Source organism: Amia ocellicauda, chromosome 20 (assembly GCF_036373705.1).
Source record: "Amia ocellicauda isolate fAmiCal2 chromosome 20, fAmiCal2.hap1, whole genome shotgun sequence".
NCBI classification, from domain to species: domain Eukaryota; kingdom Metazoa; phylum Chordata; class Actinopteri; order Amiiformes; family Amiidae; genus Amia; species Amia ocellicauda.
Genome location: NC_089869.1, coordinates 16,476,498 through 16,497,110, shown reverse-complemented (window position 1 = coordinate 16,497,110; position 20,613 = coordinate 16,476,498). Strand labels below are relative to the sequence as shown.

At 36.1% G+C, this 20,613-nt stretch overlaps 1 protein-coding gene across 7 annotated transcripts in view; it reads left to right on the top strand.

The window, feature by feature from the left end:
* The window catches only part of zmiz1a (zinc finger, MIZ-type containing 1a), a 144,375-nt gene that overhangs the window by 89,322 nt on the left and 34,440 nt on the right, over positions 1-20,613 (top strand). For all 7 annotated transcript variants that reach the window (XM_066693848.1, XM_066693851.1, XM_066693846.1 and 4 more), the window contains exons 4-6: positions 1,532-1,651; positions 5,336-5,449; positions 10,838-10,943. In XM_066693848.1, the coding sequence (XP_066549945.1) occupies positions 1,583-1,651; positions 5,336-5,449; positions 10,838-10,943 (289 nt within the window). In that variant the 5' untranslated portion in view covers positions 1,532-1,582. The remainder of the gene's footprint in view (positions 1-1,531; positions 1,652-5,335; positions 5,450-10,837; positions 10,944-20,613) is intronic.

The window sequence follows — 20,613 nt, the reverse complement described above, 5'->3', positions numbered from 1 at the left end:
CTAATTTGAACAGATTGTTTATACTTGAATAATCCTGCTTTTTGGTCACAGCCGCTCCATCTCTATCGATATACCCTTTTAACATGTAGTCCAGTCTTTTACGTTAGATCTGCAGGGAAAAATATTGAAGGGTGTCTGAGTGGTAGGGCCCGAGTTAAATCGGTTGTTCGAGTATAGTCATCGTGTATATGTCAGGGGGGCAACCAGGTGTGTGTTTTCCTGTTCCATTCTGCAATCTGTGTGACGTGAAAGGGTTAACAAAAGAATAAATTCCATCTGTGTAAAAAGGCACCTAATGTTTTTTATGAGTGTTCTAATTTACGGAGAGGAATGCGCTAGTGTGCCCTCTTGTGCCTCAAGTAGGGGGATGAGGAGCTCCAATAGGTAGCATAAAAGCTCTTTAGCTGTCTAGTGGAGTAGATTTCTTGCCTCCTGTTTAATCCAGCAGGAGCCATAAGTGAGCATTATCAGTGTGGTACAGCAGTCTCAGATGGCAGTGTGCGTGGGATCCTCACAGGCACTTTGTGTTCTGGAATTTGTCACTGTGTGATAGTGATAAATACAGGGGTTGGGAGAAGAAGAGCGGACTATCCGATTTCTACCTATTAATTCAGCCGCTCGTCTGTTTAAAGCTGCAGGACACTATAAATTACGGCACGGCTGCAGTGTGCGATATTTATTTGCTGTTGAATCTAGTGATAAATCGGCGCCGTGAAGCAAAATTGATAACCTTGAGTACAAGGCTTAATACTTTTGACACGGGATAATAGACGTTCCTTTGTGATGCAAGCAGGGACAGCTAACCTTTCTTCTTTTTTTACAGGCAATATCGAACATGTGTCTATTACAGGAATAATCTTTGAATTGAATGCGGGTTGTCATCACATTCTCATGTCTTAAGTATCATTGGTTTGTTATTCTCTGTAATGTCATAGATCAGGAAGGCACAGTTGTGTTGCTGTATCTGCAGCTTGTTCACACACCTTACACATGAAGAACAAATGTTAACTGCAGATTTCATCACCTTCATGTAAAGTAAATCAAATATAGGCCAATTTATTGTGCACTGCAGTAGACACTTCAACTTTCTCCACATCCTTAACTGTCTGAAGACATGGCTGAAGCATCGTTTGACCGATTGTAGTTTGGTTCATTTTGCGAAATGTGCCGCTGTTAACAAACGAGTGCCACCCTTCACATGTTATCTCAGCGTGGCCAAGTTGTAGGGAGAGTTTCAGTGAGAAAATCTTTCATCGGCTCAACTGGTAGCTCCCTTTGTCGCGCCGTTTGATTGGAACGGACTCGATCTGTTAAGGTGTCATCATGTGACCCTGGAATGTCATAGTTTAAACGCAGAGCTCCTCTAAAGCCCTTGTCACCGGCAAAACACATCTCAACACCTCCCCCAACACACACACACACACACACACACACACACACACACACACACACACACACACACACACACACACAGAAGGGTTTGCTACTGAACTCCTCAATAATATTTCTTCTTTGTCTCTTTGTCTTTCAGAGTGCAGAACTTTAATGGCTTTCAGGTAGAGACCAAGGACAGACAATCAAAATGAACTCTATACCGTCTATGGACAGGCATATACAGCAGACCAATGATCGGCTGCTTTGTATAAAACAGGTAAGATATTGGCTGTGATGAAAACCCCATACAGTGCCATACAACATGAGTTCTAATGCCATGTATTTCATGTAATGTGTTCATATTCATACAGTAAAAATAGCTGTCTTATAACTGAAAGAATGAATGCCAATATGTCTGTGCTTTAAAGTACATTTTCATTTTGACAACGGTTACATGAAAGTTATATAGGTTTGTTGAAATATTGTGTAAGTATCCTTTTGGAAATTTAACAACAAAATAGCAATATAAGTCTTAAACTTATAACATTCACCTTTGAAATGGAAGCACAGCTTTTTTCCCCCCGCCACGCATAATACATTTTCCTCAGACCCCTGATTCAGATTTTTTCATTTGTCAGGACTTGAGCTCAGCACAGACACTGAAGCTTGAAGCAGACAAGGAAATTTAAAACTCCTTTCTCTGGCCTCAAGTTCATCGAGCTTTAACAGCCCTCACAGTTACAGGAACCCCCTAGCACAGGCCATAGCTATGTGCCCTCCTGTCTCTGTGGACCTCTATAAATGGTAATCTGTTAGCCTCTTTATCAGGCATTGGAGGCTCAGGTTTCAGAGACAGGTCAGCATAGGGAGCTTTTTCCTTTTCTTTCCAATTCGCTTTCATATTCTCTAGTTCAAATGTGTGTGTGACTTCTGTTAGCTCACCAGTTTTTTATTAAAGGATGAATCTTTGACAGAATTAAATCGAGGTACTTACATAACCCAGGGCTACTGTTTTGATATGTGTCTTTGATCAGTCTGCTTTATCTGTGTGTGTGTGTGCGTGTCAAGTATTAGAGGGGAGTGTTATATTACAGATGTTTGAAGGTTGTGAAAGGATTTTAATCTTTTGGGAAAAAATGTAGTGTTTTGTAGGTAATCCAGTTGTCTATTTAATAATGTGATTATCAAATAAGTGTCTTTTGAATCTGTAACTCTGGAAACCCAAGATCTGAGTGTGTATTTAATATATTAGGTCCAGAAACACTATTAAGTGACATTTCTGTTTACAAGACACAGCCATTGCACACTTATAACAGAACCCTGGTATATTAACTATAGCAATTAGCCATATTCACTCTAGGCTTTAAAATGTGTCAATACTTTGTGCGTTTAATTAGTGGTGCTGTGATAGAACAGTAATTATCAAGGGACACGGGACATGTTTTTCACTTAACCAGGTAAACTTATAACAAGTAACAAGTAAACAAAGAGAGTCCCTCTTCATTACAGTTCACTGTAATCTCTTTTTGAAGTCATGCTGCGTGTGAGGCTAATACGTGTGTTTTGCTTTCCTCCAAACTGCACAAGCTGTGCCTCCTGGGAGCCCTGTTTAGTCATTCTTATTGCAGATGTAGTCATCTGACATTAATTTAGGAAACTCCCCAAGGGTTATTCCTGAGTACAGACCTCAGCCATTCAGAGGTGAAACCAGCTGGTGAAGGGAGAAAATCACTTGGAGAAATATGATTTTTATTTGTGTTCAAGATTTCAAAGGCTGTCTTGTTTGGAATGTATTGTTTTTGGACCAGCAGATCAAAAGAGAACAAATTATGAAACAAGAGCACAAACTACCTAAAATCTTTATCTTTGTTTGTTAAGGATCGCTATACATAGCCTTTGATATTACCAGTTATGTAGAGATCATGCATATTTGTTCATGACTGTTCAACCCTGGTTTTGACACCTACTGGGTATTAGAATTATGTTAAGTGAATCAAGAGAAACTGAATGTAAGCACAGCGCTTGCTTATTCAAATCGCGTGGATAAACCCAGATTCCAAACAATAAAATGACATTTGCAGATGTTAGTTAAGTTGTGGCTTATTAGTAAACATACTAATTAGAACAAAATACATCTCAGTGAATCTGTGCTGACTTAATCTAATAAAGAGTTAACCAGTAGATCATTTAAATCATCGAAGCAAGCCAACACCCCACTGAAAGTGGCAGCTTTGTGTGACAGACAATCTTCGTTTAGAAACTCGCATAATAAATACCATTTATGTTGTGCCAATTGGACCACCAGTCAGCACATTCAACAGTCCTTTATTCTCTTAGAGGCACAGCGAGAAAAATGGTTATCAAGAGAGATCAGAACAATTAACTTACTATCCTCCCCCCTTGACAGAGCAAAATATTCCAGCAATTAAAATAATTAAGGAAATATTGCAAACCAATCCAGCTGTTGGGTTTAATTAAAAAGAGTCTCCAACAGAAATGTTGCATCTTGAAGAAATAAAAATTATCATGCTATGACAGTTTAAAACATAATTAGTGTGATGTTTCACTCTTCTCCTTAAGAGAGATGACACTGCTGCCTAAATAAAATACTGATTATGGCTAATGTAGCATTTTCTCATCAGTATTTTTAGTTGTTTTTCTTGATTAAATATGTTCTATTGATACAGACCACTGTATTAAATGTGTTAAACATTTTAGATATTGAAATAGGTTAAAGACAACCCCATCTATTGTAGCTGAGCAATATCTGTTGAAAACATGCAACCCAAACACCTTACAATAACATGAGACCGCAGTCCTCTAGTTTGTCAAATGTTATTTCTTAATTCATTCCAGGTTTATTTGATGCGAAAAGGGATCTCTGGTCAGCGTCTGTAATTTGCACTTATCACCATACTAAGCTTGTGTAGATGAAGCCCTGTGACTCAGTATATTTATACAGGATCATTCTTTCTAAAGGCATGTTTGGTTCCAGAGGGGCCCTGTCCCCATGCTGGAGGTTAAGTTTGATTTGTGGGATTTGGCCAGAGAACTGCGAACATCTGCGGCATGGCACTGCCAACAGCACAGTTTCCCTTGCACACCATGCTGTGGGGCTGGCACGGTGATCATACCGAGCTCTCCTAGTGCAATCGCATCAACAAGCTTCAGCAGTTTTGTTGTGGTGCCTTCCCCTCCAACCCTTCTCTCTCTCCAAAGTCTGATTGCTTGGGAGTATAGCATCCAAATCTGTATAAATTTAACATAGCTGTTGTAAGCAGACCCATTAGTGATGTTTACATAGAAATTGCTTTCCTTACGCACACTTACCGAGACTCGGCTTGAAAGGGCAGAACGTGGTCAAATGAATTCCTTACAAAATTGATGCAAAAGTTTCCTCTCTGCCCTCTAAAGACTATGGTAGAAATATTCAGAGATTGGGGAAAAAAGCGATTTGCATAGCGGTTGCATAGGTTAAAACACATTACCTCAATATTATCAGACTTTTGTCAGTCTTGCTCAGCTATTGTTTTAAAAGTGGCTAATCCACGTAAAGTTGCCCGTACCTGTCTGAGCCAGCAAAAGACCGTACTAAGGCTTGATTTGGTTGGAGAGGAATGAGAAATGCCATAAGGAGATTGTGAAGGTCACAGACCTAACCGACAGATCGAAAACCAGACTTGCAGAGCACGGCTGCTCATAAAATAAGTGCCCTTCAGCCATTCAGAAAGGTCCTCAGAAGGTTGTGGAGTTGTAATAAATGCTTAATAAAGTGGTGTGGTGTTGATATTGTATTAACTGTGGGACCTGTGATAAAAGTCACTCTGCAATTCTGTTATTTCCATTCAACAAACCCTAATAATAATAATAATAATAATAATAATAATAATAATAATAATACATAATACATTTGTTTTTGTTTGGTTTTTTGTCATCTTTCCCTGTTGTTTGTGTTTCCCAGCACTTACAAAATCCAGCGAATTTCCAGACGGCAGCGACCGAGCTCCTGGACTGGTGTGGCGATCCGCGGGCCTTCCAGCGACCCTTCGAGCAGAGCCTGATGGGCTGTTTGACGGTACGTCAGCTCTGCCTGATGATATCCTCCCACTGCGCTCGCACAACTTGTCGGCCTGTCAGGGTCCAGTGACAGGGGTTAAAGCAACAGTCACGCTTCATACATCGGCGCTCGCTTACAGCCTGTTTTGTAGCTTTCTCTATTCCAGATGAAACTGAGGAGCAGAGCGTGAGGTAAAGGGCCGCGAACATGAACTTCAGCAAGGTCACGGGGAATCGGCGGATAATAACTCACAGCCCTGACCGCCCCCGAGTTGAACCGTGATGGACAGCCAAACACCACTCATCACAATACAGCCGAGCGGCCACACTATTATAAATAGCTGGTTTTGCCGAGTGCTGAAGTGAATCTGAAAGTTTAAATGCATAAAGTCAGACGTACGCATTTTAAAAGCTTATGAATGATGCTAAAGCGTTTGTTTGTTGTGTTTTACTAATGGGTGTAAATCAATTTGTATGTTATTTTCCTTCAACATATTCACAGGCCTTTAAAAAACATTAGCATTTTGTTTTACCTTGACAAAAATGCTGTTAGTCATTTGGGTCTAATTTCTGGTAGATGAAAGCAGAAGCAGAAGGTTTCCTGTAATTAGTTGCCTGTTATAACACACTGCTCTCTTTGTTTTATCTCTTTACCTTCCTCTTCGCTATTTAAGAAAATGCCAGTCTTTTTAGTCTGATGAATAGGGATGCGTTTCTATTAAAGTTGTTTTATGGAACGCCGTGCTGAACAACAGAATCGCATGATATTTACTGTGTCCTGTTGAAGATGAGAGGATACACAGAGGGAGGGATAAACAGGGACACAGAGAAAAAAATTAAGGGAAAGAACAGTAAGCACACAGGCATTCAAACCACAGAGTGATCAGTGTTATTTAGGTAAGGCTTTAAAGCTTTTAATTCCTTGGTGAAAAGCCATACATTTTTGAGACCATGCATTAAGTCCATAATGGTGTTTAATCATTTAATTAGTAAAAAAACTACTAGGAATTCTCTGAATGGGTTTCACCTTTATATTTTAGATGTTCGGGTACTTTTGTTTTAGAAGTGCTCTTCTGTTTCTTTCCAAGTCACAACCATTGGTCATGCTGTTGGAATTAAGCAGTTTCAAGTTCTAAATCTTTTTAATTAAAGTCATGTACTAAACAGACTTCATGATGTGAATTAGCACTTTATTGGATTACCCGCAACTTCCTACATATGAAGACCCAGAAGTTGAAAGTTGGAAAATCCTTTAATATTTTGTTGTTTGTAGTCCTTGTTTGGTTGTGTATATAAATAAGATGTGTTGTAGTAAATACTGACATATTTTTAGATATTTGTCTGCATGTTGAGAAAGTATTTCTAGAGTTTCAAAGGGGTTTGATAGGCACCTATTAATGAGGTTCAATACTGTGCACAGCTGTGTCCATGACGGGCAAATCCAAAACATCTATCATCAGTCTATAAAGAGTGGTGAGCTCAAGTAGAAATGCCTACCACAAGAAAAACCTGCCAATCTGTAGTGAGTGAATGAATATGGAAAAAACTTTTGGGACAGGCTTGTAAAGTACAACAACTGCTAGACTGTGCCAGTTGACTTGTCTGCTTGTGTTTTGTGCAAATGTAGTGAAGTGTTTTCCATGCCAGGCTTTTATGGCCATGAGAAGTGGTCTGCCCCCAAGCCTGTTGAGCGGCAGGAGTCGAGCCTGACCCACAGAGTCAGATTTCTAAGAGTTTGAAGTTGAAGAAATATGAAACTGAACATATTTCCCTCTCCTCTGATGTTCTTTTTGTTTCTTGGAATTCCTCTTCCCCAGCGTTTCTTTTTAAAGTCCATGGTGCTAATCAGTGTATGTGTATTTATATATTTATTTTATTTGTATTATTATTACTAAGAAAGAAACATCCATCACAGCCTTTGTGCCCCAGGCAGTGTTATGTAAAACATTAAAGGTTTGAAAAAAAATAAAAAGACTACAGTTTTGGCTGACAAAAGTGGACATTATTATTATTATTATTTTTATTTCTTGGCAGACGCCCTTATCCAGGGAGACTTACAACATAAGTGCAAAAATACAGAGAAGTACAAAATACAGAGAAGTACAAGTGATGTACACAACTCAACTCTAGGGCTGTTGATCTTACTTTGTGGTTAGCATGGCTCTCGCATAACAAAATGGAAGAATGTCCACTGCTTTTCCCCTTCAGCTTAAGAGATATTTAGATGTATGATGACGCTGATTGAGTCACTTTCAGACTGCTAGATATAAAACGGGAAATGCGAATTTTGCAAATACAATTTTTATGATAAAATATTATAATTGTATTATTGTTATTATTATTATAACTATGTTTCTTTAATATTGCAGTATAGCAGCTATTGAAACCTGACCTTGTAAAGCCCTTGTCTTTGCTGAATGGTAATAGTGGTTCAGAGGCTGTTGCATTTTGGGAATATATACACAGCTGGCAGTGCTTGAAGAAGAGGCAGTGTGTTTCCGAAAAATATAGTGTAATACTTCCCCTTGTGTTTCTACAGCTGTTAAGGTATTTTGCTGCTTTAGTTAAATCATTTTTATTTTATTTTTGCAGTACATGTTTGAAGTCTGTTTTGCTACATTTGTCTTACTTAAACAATAAGAGTAAGTTAAAATGTAACACTATATTATTTTCAGATATTTAATATGAAATTGAGGATACACATCCTATTGCCAGTGACAAAGTGTAGTTAGTTTTTATTGAGGGAAATCAGCACATATAACACGTGTAAATATATATATATATATATATATATATATATATATATATATATATATATATATATATATATATATATATATATATATATATAAACACTAATAATCAAATTATGTCTTTGTTCAAAATGTCATAGTTTTTTATCTAAAAAGTACAGAATAAATGTGACTAAACATTTTAATATCAAAGTTAGGGTTATTGCATGCATGACTTAAGTGAATTACATGTAACGTGCCCTAAACACACTGACCAAACAGGGATCTTATTTCGCTATTTAAGTTCAGTCTGCAAAAACCTTCCAAAAAGCTGCTATAAGCTTACAGGAAACACTGTTATGTACAGAATATACCAAGTTCCTTTTACTCTGAAAGCATTTTTTTTCATCTGAATGTAGCTGAATTTGCTGTTATTTTCATCAGCTTAATTTCAAACAGCAGGTAGTACGTTTTATGCCCATTCAATTTGTTTCCTGCAGTGAAATCCCAAAGCTTTTCGAGTTGAACGCTGTTAAATCTACCATTTTAAGTTTATAGGACTTGGAAGCATAGTATTTAGTAATTCCAAACAAAGTGTCTTCTATGAAATATTGCATTTTTTAACCTGCTCTTAGGTGTTTACACCTATTCTCAATAGCCAGTAGATTTAACTTTATCACATTTTATGCGTGATATTATTCTTTGGTGGAGTAAATGAGAAATGTTTTTGTTGCATTATGTCAGAGATTTTTTTAAGCCCCAGGCAAGAAAAGGCTATTATCTCCTGAGAACATTTATTGTGAACATATTTCCAGGATAAAGTACATCCTATTTCCTCCTTTTACTTAATTTAAAGCAAATAGTCAAAGTTGTGTGTTACAGATCTTCATTCTGCATAATAAAATATAATGAAAGAGTTAGGCAATGCCATTTCTGTATCATTCTCAGGTATTATACATTGTAATCTTTGTATTGGATCCTTAACTCAGTTATAGTATACCACCTCCCTGTTAGCTTTACGGAGATCATGTTGCCTAGATCACAACTGAACATTTGCATTGAAAGTTAATGCTCATTTGCTGTGTACAATACAATGCTCAGAAGTGTGATTTCCAAAACAAATGTGTTTCTTTTGTGAAATCTGCCCCGACAACTGTCTATTTATTTGCTTTGTGACTCTGAAAATCCTTAAGAGATTGGAAATTATTTAATTACAGCTAAATCAATATTGGTTAAGTGATTATATATGTATGTATTCATTTATTTGTATTTAAAAATTCAGTTCTGATGTTATGTGATCAGCAACACCATTCTGCATGATTGCGTGAAGTCTGACCTGTGTGTTTGCAATATATGGGTTTACATTGTTTACTGCATCTATATAACAATTGGTAACCTAATTGATTTTGCTCTTGAATAACTTTACCCTAGTTTCTGCAGTGCAATCAAATGTTTCATTATGAAAAGAGATTTGCTCGGTTCATTACATTTGAAGAGGGCTCTAAATATTCAAAATGGTTTCCACTGAAAATAAAAGTCTAAAGCTCTTTCCCCTCTTAAACACTGTTTAATAAATCGATTTGTGCTTATTATTTAATTATTGATATTATTTGTGAATATAGCTTTAATTTGTCATAAAAATATTAAGAACATACTAATGTAACATTATTAGAAAGTGGAACTATTAAATGTTTTCCTGGCAGAGTGCTTATTTTCATTTGGCAAAAATGTCCTTGTAGTTGAAACAAGGAAATTCAGTTTGGCAAGTTTTTATTATTATACGTTTAAAAATAATTTGAAAAAGCATGAAATCTGTAAAAACAATAAATATTATTGCAGGGACTGCTGCCTACAATTTAAGAACATGTAATACTGAACGTGTGCATAATCTGTAACAAAAAAAAATCTCTTATAACATGTGCTTGTATATGTATGAGTATGTATGTTAAGCTATGTGTGTATATTCACAGAAGGGAATGTGACCTAGGAGCATTTCCAGTCTACTACAGAGCAGCACATCAGTTATATAATTGAAACTGTTCAATTAGTTTCAATTTAATAGTTAAAGACCTAGATACAGTTGGTCCCTGGCAGTGGATCAGATGAAGGGAGCCTCAAGCTGAATCGCCTAACCCCTGGGTTTTCTATTGAGTTTTAGGGTTTGCAGCATCTACTGTCAATCTCTGTTTTTGCTAGAACGTACTAATGCTACTGGATAAGCATTTGATAAGTATTAAGTTTACCCACTTGTTCCTAGATTATATTTCATATTGACATCAGTTCACTATCACTCGGTTTACATTCATTTGTGTCACATGACCGGGACATTTAATGTACTCCATTGCTACCTGTAATTGTATAGATTGTTTGAAAGTGTAAAAGAAAAATGAAAATTCAAATTATTTGGAAGTAACAAAAGCCAGACCCTTATTTTAATGTTGGTTCTGGTTGGTAGAATGCATGCATGCTTTTATCTAATAGATCTAATAGAAATCTTTATATATTGAGAAGCTCTGCTTAGTAAATGACACACTGGAGCTACAGCACATGGATGACAGTTATTACTTGTGTTGACTACAAAATAAAGGTACTTTCAAAAGAGGCAATGGCTTTGTTACAGGCTCTCTGCCCCTCAGATACTGTTCCTCGAGTATTGACTGTGCGTTTCTCTCCAGGTTGTCAGCCGAGTGGCTGCACAGCAAGGCTTTGACTTGGACCTCGGATATCGGCTGCTGGCTGTTTGTGCAGCAAACCGGGACAAGTTCACTCCAAAATCGGCAGGTAAGACCAAGCATTTCATTCTACTGTAGTCTGATACTTGGACCACTTCCAGCGTGAAGTAACTGTGTTTGTCTGATTCAAGACCGTGTTTCTCTGGATGCATTACAAGAGCTGTTAATGGGGCACTTTAACCTCCTTTTATCTCTGATGTAAAACTTCCACTAATGAAAGTCTACATACCTTAGGTAATATCTATTGTAATTAAATCTGATTGAAAGCCCCAATTATGGCACAATTTTGCTCTCTGACTTCCAGTTAATTGTCTATATTGTTTCTCATTTGCGGTGTCTTGCAGATATTGTTTTCTGTGGAAATTGTGAAGCGTTGAATTTTTAAGTTCATTTTTATTGTTACCCGTAATTGTTAGTTGTTGTTTTATTTTATTTGAAGTGCAGTGTCTGCAGTTTTCTTTCCATTATACGAAGAGTTAACTTCAAGTACTTTGAGTGAGTAAATTCAGAATTTTAGACTGCTTTACTGGAAAATGAAAAGTTAATGATTTTGAAGGACAAGATTATGTAGAGTTTAAGTGCACGCTGAGATTCAACTGAAAAGTACCAAGTTTGCTGTGTTTCTTGGTGTTTGTTGGTTAGTTAATCAGTGTAATTTTGTAGAAAACTGCAGAGAGAAATGTCAAGTCTGGGTGTAGGGTACTTAATTTGAGTATTAATTGAACATTTAGTTGTTGACTTTAAGTTTTAGCTGATGTTTAAAATGAGATATTAAGAGTCTAAATGAGTCTAAGGGATTTTCCCTTTGTTGCATAATTACATTCTGTTACAGTATCAAAACTATATCTAAAATGATGAAGGGAACTAATTGTTTTTTGAGAACTTCAAAGATCTTTCCCGCTGTTGTGCACAATGGGCTTTTCCCCATTTGTATTGAATATTAATTAAAATATTCTTGTAAAATAATTCCACTGAGTAGAACCCGTCAAACACACTTGGTATGTTCTATGAGGATATACTACATTACGGTTTAAGCTTGGCTAGTTTGAACACTACTGAAGGAGAAAAGAGATTACAATACCACTCATAAAATGATCATGGCCTTGCAATTCGTTTAGTTACACTGGTCTTTATTCCAGACCATGCTGAAAGGTGTTCATTGCAATCGCCAAGGTTAAATTTCTTGTTGAATTTAGCTTTCTGTGCTCTTTGGATTTCAGTGCTCATGTTAAGGGTAAAGCATAATGGATTGTATGTTTAAGGCCAATAGACTTCCACTGGTTATTTGATGAGAATCTGTGGAAGGCTGCCAGTATATTATAAATGTATTTAACCCTGAATAATGCACCAGAAACCTTTAGAATATAAATATATTTACTAACAAATCTTCTGAAATGCCCTTTTTCTTGTACATTTGTCAAAGATAGACAGACAGACAGACAGAGATCAAATGAATGATTTAGGTCTACTTGAAGTATACTCTGAGTGAAAATGCATGACACAGCTTGCTTTTGAAAATGAAGATATATGGACAGTTGAAAGCTCTGCAGATAACCATGGTTACTGTGGGACATCACCTCTTGTTCATGTGTGGTTTTGTATTGCTTCTACTTAAAAGGTGAGCCTCTGTTGGGTAATTACTGCTGCAGTGGGTTGCTTGATCTATAGTAAGTCTGGAATAAGCCAACAAAAAATTAGAGTATTTTGAAATAGGACTGATTTTGCAAGACATTTTTGCAAAGTGTTGCAGAACCAAAATGTAAAGTCTAGTTCAGACTGCAGTCCAGAAGAAAAGGGGAGACCGCATTTCACGGAGGAGTGTGACAAAATGCAATAAGGACAAATGCGATCCGTGCTCTGTTTTATCACTGCACTTGCATTCTTCTTACCTTTGTCACAAGGGCATTCAGGGGGCAGACAGGGAGACGGCCAAAGCAGAGCACACTGAGAGCCTTGTCAGAAAGATGGCTCTTAAAAAGCACTCATCAAGGCCTGAGGGCAAGGTTGTATTGAAAATTCATCCAGCCGTTACTGAGAAACTGCAGTAAGCAAATCACGTGAGGGCCGGGATGGCGGCAAAGGGTCGGACATCCGATATCAGAGACGGGGACTTAGTGTCTGTGATTCAGCGGCGCTGCTGGAAGAGATTCAGAGTCTTCCATGAACAGATCTATACTGGAATGCATTTGTTACAAGATCAGTTTGGCAGAGGGGAAAAATGAAAGGTTTAGACGGAGTGTCGTAATCCTTACGTAATATGATTCTAACATTAACCGGTTTAGCCTGCTACCTTAGTCTGCTACCTTTCCTGGTGGATTTCAAACATGCAGATTAAATTAAGCGTTAAGGTTACCAGAGAGGTCAAGTGCCTATTTTGAATCAAATTGAGCATTTGAATATTTTGAAGCTGCCACTAAATTCCAGCTTCAATTCCCAATCAGAGTAACATTTGTTTGTGATTACTACTGGTGTCTGAGATATGTTTTGTTAATATGACTTAAATTGTAAGAATACTATAAACATAAATACAGAAATACTGTAGTTTATTTTGTATTCATTTGCTTGTTATGTTACTGTTCTTTCTATTTACCTAGTTTTCTCATTTTGTATATCAGTCAACTAAGCATATAGTAGGTGTTATACACATTGTAAATTAACAATTATGAAATCTCTTAACCAATACTTTTAAGCAAAGTTTCACAAAGTAGTGCCATTTGGTTATTGGGTGAATAAAAACTGGAAATGTTACCTGTTTCCACATTTTCATTCTGCATTACAACACCGTAAGCTACTCATTGCATTGAACATGCACACATTCTAATAAAACACTTTCAATAAAATACAGAGGAGAAAGATTGACATTTATTTTAGATTTGCTGGTTGACCCAGATACAACACAAAAAACAAAACACCACTGTGAATGTATACAGTAACTGTTCTATCCAATATGGCATATCTAAAGGACTAGGGCTAAAATGGGTCTCTGTGTTCAGACAGTATAATCAATTAACAGCATAACTATACAAATGTTCTATTGTCAAGCTTTTCTTTCCTAATAATGGTGTGCTAAAACATAACTTATAACCATCAATAACATATACACAATATATAACATGAATGATTAGTATTTTTTTCAAAAAAATATTGCGTATTTGTTTTAGTTAATAAATGTATATAAAAAAGTTAACTTTTCAGAAACAACACTTATCTGAAAATACATTTTAACACTATAACAAGGTAAAATAGTACAAACCTAAAACTATAAAGAAACAGTAACAACAACTAAACACTAGTGATTTGAGAAGGTTGCAAATATGTCATCTGCTGTGACCCGTGCCTGTCACTGCTGTCGCCGTTTTTTCATAGGAAATCTCTAAAACATCCTGTTGATTTTCTATTCATAATCGCCTTCATTACTGCAATCATTACTTTTCACTTCCCTGTCAATTATGTCCTCTCACTCACACTGCCTTCTCATCTCAACCTAACACCATTCATTAAATTGTCAATGTCGTAGCAGAAATTAAAATCAGCACAGAAAGAGTATTTAAATGACCATAAACTGTCTTGTCTTGAAACTACCATGCAGTCTGTCTATGGCCGTGTGAATGCATGGAGCGGAGTGTGTTAAATTCATAACTCCTCTCTCATCTGGGATCTTGCCGGGCGTTATACACACAAAAAGGACAACTTTGGTAAAATAATGAACGTACCCCATTGTGCAGAAGATGAACACGGGAAACTGACTATGGATTATATTAAAACTTTGGAGTGACTGGGGGGGTACTCAGGGGGCCAATCAGATTTCAGCAGGGGCCAGTGCCCCTGTGGCCCACCCCCTGGCTCTGCCCCTGGTAATGACACCCACCAGTTAATGCCAGAAACATTTAATAGTCGTAATGAAGCACAAACAAGTTGCAAGAATGTCATTCAACAGCATGTCAAAAATGCAGGTGCTAATTTGATTGTAGTATGAAACAATTGCCAACAATACACATTGCAAGCCTTAAAAATGTAATTACAAGTGATCATCGTTCCCTTGTGAAGTCATTTTCGGTTTGTAATTTACAGAATTTTGTTTATTCAATTTTTTAGAAGCAGTTTTTCAAATTTGGGAAAGTTTAGCAGCAAATGTTTATTGAATTATTTTTTTGGAAATAAGTCATGTTTAAATATGTATCCAGTGTTGGTTGTATTTGTAATATTATAGTTGACATTCAATTACAGATATTTTCCTCAGTTGTCTGTACACTCTAGTAAATGTCTGTCTTGAACACATAATTCAAGTTTTATTGACAGATAAGGCCTTACAAGCTATGCATTTAAGTGTTGTGATTGGTACTCAAGGGCACTTGACAACCCATAATGTGAGCATTTTTCTGTGCTCTTTGGCTTTGCTAGGCAATGATTATTTGCTGGATGTATCTTAGGTTTTTGCATTAATTTATTTTATTAAGCACGGGGTCTGATCCCATTATATTTATGGTCTTTAGTTCTCAGGCAGCATTTTGATTCGAAAACAGGAAGATTCTGGTGTTTTAATTTTCACATTTTCTTACTTAAGTAGATTTCTGTGGATTAGATTGGGGTGCAGGTTGTGTTTATGCTAAAGATAAAAATGTTCTTGCCGTTATTTTTGAGGATGTAAACACAATCTTTGTAAAATGTTGATAACAAAAAATTAAAAAGGTAATTTTAATTAGAATTTATCAAGCAAAAATAAAAGATTAAGATTATTGAATGTGTTCCAGCTGGATTCTAAGCATAAGCTTTTGTCCTGGATGTTTGTGTTCTTGAATATCTCTTGTGTTTTTGAAATATCAGATAAGGCTGCCTCCTGTCATCCACCAAACTGTTTTTTCACTGAATTTTCTTCTGATCCATTTTAGAAGAAAATGAATGTGTACAGCATCACACAATAATATGCTTAACTAGCACAAGACATACATTTTTTGTTGAAATGGCTCTCATTGCATTAGTTCTGTTGTCATACTTCAGTTTACACTGCAGTTTTTTATAAGATATAGCAATTCCACAATGTAGTGTTTTGATATGTGTATCTGACTGAATAAAGTGGAAAAAAGGCAAAAGATGTTGAAATTTTAAAATATTTTTAGTTACATTTACTTTATATGTGTTTATATAATGAGATAGAAACATGATATAGCAAGATTAATCTCATGATACATTGGTATTTTTTTTAATCTGTTTTTAGAGAATCACACTCACCATTTCACTGCTTAGTGTGCAGCAAAGAGCACAACTCTGGGACATTTGTATGGTAAACAGTGTTTGTTCAGTAAACGTGAGCTGTAACGTGTTTTTCATAAGGACAGGGTTTTTGTTTGTTTTTTCCTTTCTCATATTGAAATATTATAAAATTAAAGTTAAGCAAGCAGACAAAATGGGTCAAAACCAATTATATTAAACCCTGACCCAGCCTTAGTGACTCAACACTGTTCTGGATTATTGCACTTCCTGGAATGTATCATCTTTTCTACATAGCATTTAGAAAGAAGCATTAAATCCTTTATTTGCAGAATTCAGGACAAGAAAATAACAAGGCCCGTTTAAAATTGAAAGGTGGGCAGTTGGTCTCAAAGCCTATAATATTTAGAGTCACTGAAACTTCTAGTCAAAGTGGTGAATGAACGATTCTCTAATTCAGTGCATTGCGCATAAACAAGCTACTATTAACCAAAGTTGATTCATTTACTTATTAAGGAATCTCAAACTCTGTTTTTAAATAGCAAAGTGTGGTATAATTGTACAAGGAAAGATTTGAGAAATTGACATTACAGGTGGACTGCAGGGTGATGGGGGGGAGGGAGGAGCTGTTTGTGAGTTGTGACCTTCCTGTGAAAAGGATTAGCCTGCTCTATTAATCTGTGATTACGGAGGCTATATATCCACTGCGCATTATCTTCATCGTGGCTGTTTAAACAGTCGCTGTAGGAGAAGGTCTATCAGGATCAATAAAAAATAAAAAAATAAAAATAAAAATATATATATATATTAATAATAAATATATATATATTTTAATAGATTAATATGTGTATATATTTATATATGATCACCATCGGCCTATATCAGTCCACTGCTGGATGAAGGCCTCTGCAAGATGTTCCTACTTGCTTTGATCTACAATTTATCTTGACTATGTCACTCCTGCAAAGTTGATTATTTCAGCATCGTGTAATAAATAAATATCTGATCGATTGTTATAAAATCTCAATCCAAATGACTGGAAGCACCCTGAATGGATGTATTTGTAATTGAATCTGGTGAAAATGTTTTAACAAAGTGCTCCATGTTCCCCCCCGCACTGCTCAGAATGGCACATTCCACAATGCTCTTGCTTGAACAGGCTCAAGGAATTCCTTAGTCCTGGAAATAGAAAGAAGGCCATAATTTAAGAGAAGAGCCATCCTCTCCTGAGCGTCAGGCTTTTCACTCAACTTTCCCTCTTTCCACTTCTTTCCTCACACATTTGCTTCTATAGTGTAGTAAACAAAATCAGTAAAATGTCTGTCTAAATCGAAATAAGTCTCATGAAATGTGAAAACATTCACTCTCAGTGATTTACAGTATGTTCTGTTCTTTTATATTTGAAGATGACTACTCCATACACTGTATTATCTTGACGAGTTATCTAACTTCTCAACTCAATATCCTGTTACTCTGATATTATAGAGGAATATCAGAGGAACATTATACCCTGCATTTCCCTAAGAATGACGTGGGATCCATCAATATGACAGTTTGCTGGATTTGTGAATCTATTTTTGGACACTGCCTATATTTGCATTTTAAAAACACCTTTCCAGCAACTACTGGAGAGAACACTGATCACGTTCACTTTCTTTTGGGATGTTTTGAGACAGTAGTTTTGAGGTGTGACTAAGCCTAAATGTGGTTACTTTGTTTCAAACCAGTCCTAGCATGAAATTCAGAAGTCAGTTGCTGCAGGAATTTTAATTATGCTTTTGTTTCACTCCATGGATTAGTGCAGCCTCCATAACAAAAGATCATTTGACAACTTGTGTAAAAAATGACTGAGCATTTTGTATTTTTGGTGCAAGAGATTGGTTGAGAATGCTTCACTCTTTCCATTTTGTAAAGTACAGTAAAATTTCACTTTATGAATGATTAATCACTCATTGTACAAACTATGCAGTTAACACTTGGTCTTATTAAATAATCTTTCTAATGTATGTCTTTTTTGTAAATATTTTATCCCTTTACTAATTCTGATGATATATTATTGAAGAACGGGACTTACTTTGTTATTTTCAGAGTTCTAGAACTATGATGATTTTGTGAAATAAAAGTTTTGAATCACTGCAGGTTCCACTGTGAATCAAAGAAAATGCACAGACATTTGATGTTCCCTCTGATTAATATTTCAAGTTTTGTTTCAGTGAATATTTGTTGCTGCAATTCTCAATATTATAAACAAATCGTGCATTCTAAAGAAACATGTTTGCTTACAGCAGAATCCTGCAAAATTGAATAAAATCTTAAAATGAACGCTAATGCTTTGGAAAAATAAACTGGTGATTTTCCATATTTCGAATGAATGACGCCCTATCACAACATTGTTTTCCATTGATTGGAGGAAGTTATATTTATTGTAAAGCATCTTCCATCTACACTGTTTTTTAATTACTAAATACCTGCTGCACTGCTCAGAGATAATTGTATTGGCTCACTTGCCTGAAGCTCATCTGATAAATTAATTAATTTATACCAAAATAATTATTTAAGCTTGCTTGCTTGCTTTCTTGATAGCATTTAAGTAATCACTGAAAAATGGGTTGACACTTTCTCTCTCTGTACTTGTTGACGAAATGAACACAGGGAGAAGAAACCCCACCTCATTTACAGAGGGCTCATGTTTGCATTCTTGCCTTCTTTGTTAAATATGCATTTGAAACGTAACTAGATATATGCCGGGGAAATACTCAGAATGGATTCACTTTCCCCACATTAACAACCATTTGAAGAAGAGGTTTCCAATGTGTTGTCTTAATCTCTGAGGGTGATGGGAAACTACTTTTTCAGTAGTGGTTTCAAAGAAACTCTACTCTATCTCTACCTGACTATAGTGTTCAAAGTGCTGATGAAGGTAGCTAGCTGGAGTAAGAAAACTGTAAATGTTTGGTTTGTATGTAGGTCAAACGTTTTTAATCTAAAATATTTCATAAGGCATAGAGTATTCCTAACCCCAGCACTTGTGTTTATTCTCTCAGTGTCAAGTATGTTTTAAAATTGAACTCTTTTAATTCACAGCATCTTTATAGATACTAGGTATCTCTAAGATATACTCACCTCCTAAGAGCCTCAATACCCTTATTTGCTGAATCTCTTTGTATTAAGTATCTCCATACATGAGAGTTTTCTTTGTAACAATTGTCACATTTGTCACAAAAAAAAGTCAGTGTCCCAACCCACATGTGAATGAGCTTTTGGACTGATTTCAAGAGTCTTTTGAAAAGCAGAAAGCCTTACAGAAAATAGGCAGTTGAAACTGATCCAATGAGATACCCTCTAGTGTTATATAAACCATATGTGGGGTTATCCAATTATTATTATTTTTACTGACAAACATGCTGACACCCAGTCATTTCATTCTCCCCTTTTGTGTCGCTGGGGCCTCTAATTTGAAAATCTAATGTACATTTAAATTCAAATTAATAAGCTTGGGGCATTTTGTTTTACTAATAATTTATGTTTTTAAAAATAAATAAGTAGGTGCTACCAGGTTTATGTTGGATGTGGTCTCCAGCAAATTAATTCACTTTTAGCATGATCAGAAAAAACATTTGCAATTGATAATTGTGCACAATTTGTATGATTTTAATATTGAGACTTAGGAAGTGAATCAAGCAGTTTTGGATATAGTTTTTGTTTTTGAATGCTTTTTGTGTTGGTGAATTGAGTTGGTTTAATTTCAGTGCAAAACATGGGAGGTACCAAAGCGTAAGCTGATCTCTGGAAACCTCCCCTGCTGTACGAATGTAAAGAATGTCCTCGCTTTGCATAGGAATGCTGTCAGCAGGTTGTAAATCAGTAAAGGGTTAGTTTGTACAATCTTGTTTCTCACCGTGTAAAAGCAAGCAAATTGTCTGTGTCAACTATGACAGATAACTTCCAATGTAGGTTGTAATTCACATGTCATGTACACTGTTTATGGTTACTGACAAGAGTGCAAATATACATGACACCTGAGATAGAATCTCTCTAAGACTTCACACATTTGTTTTGGCTAAACGCAGCCCATCTCGATGTTTACATCTCACTCTTCTTTCATTAGGCCTAATCCTTCTTCATTTGTTCTTTAAATTTGTATTGTTTTTCATTTCTACGGTATCTGCCCTTTTACAAATGTCAGATCTGTTTTCACAGCGGGTTTCCGTGGCACTGTCTAATGATGTATTTTGATCGTAGAAGACTGTTGCAGTGCACATTTCCATGTGGTCATTGAATATGTGAACTTAAACAGTAAATCCCTCTACTGTGTAATAATAAAGCAACTGTTTACACACTCATTATAGTATTCTCATAGGGGTGTTAATCTATCACAAAATTAAGAATACATAAAATAACTCAAGTAATTGGGCACACCAAGTTTAGAGAAGACAACTATTGCAGTGTTAGACTCTCTACGTCATATGACACGACAATAGGGCAATGAAGGAAGTTACTGCAATGTTCCT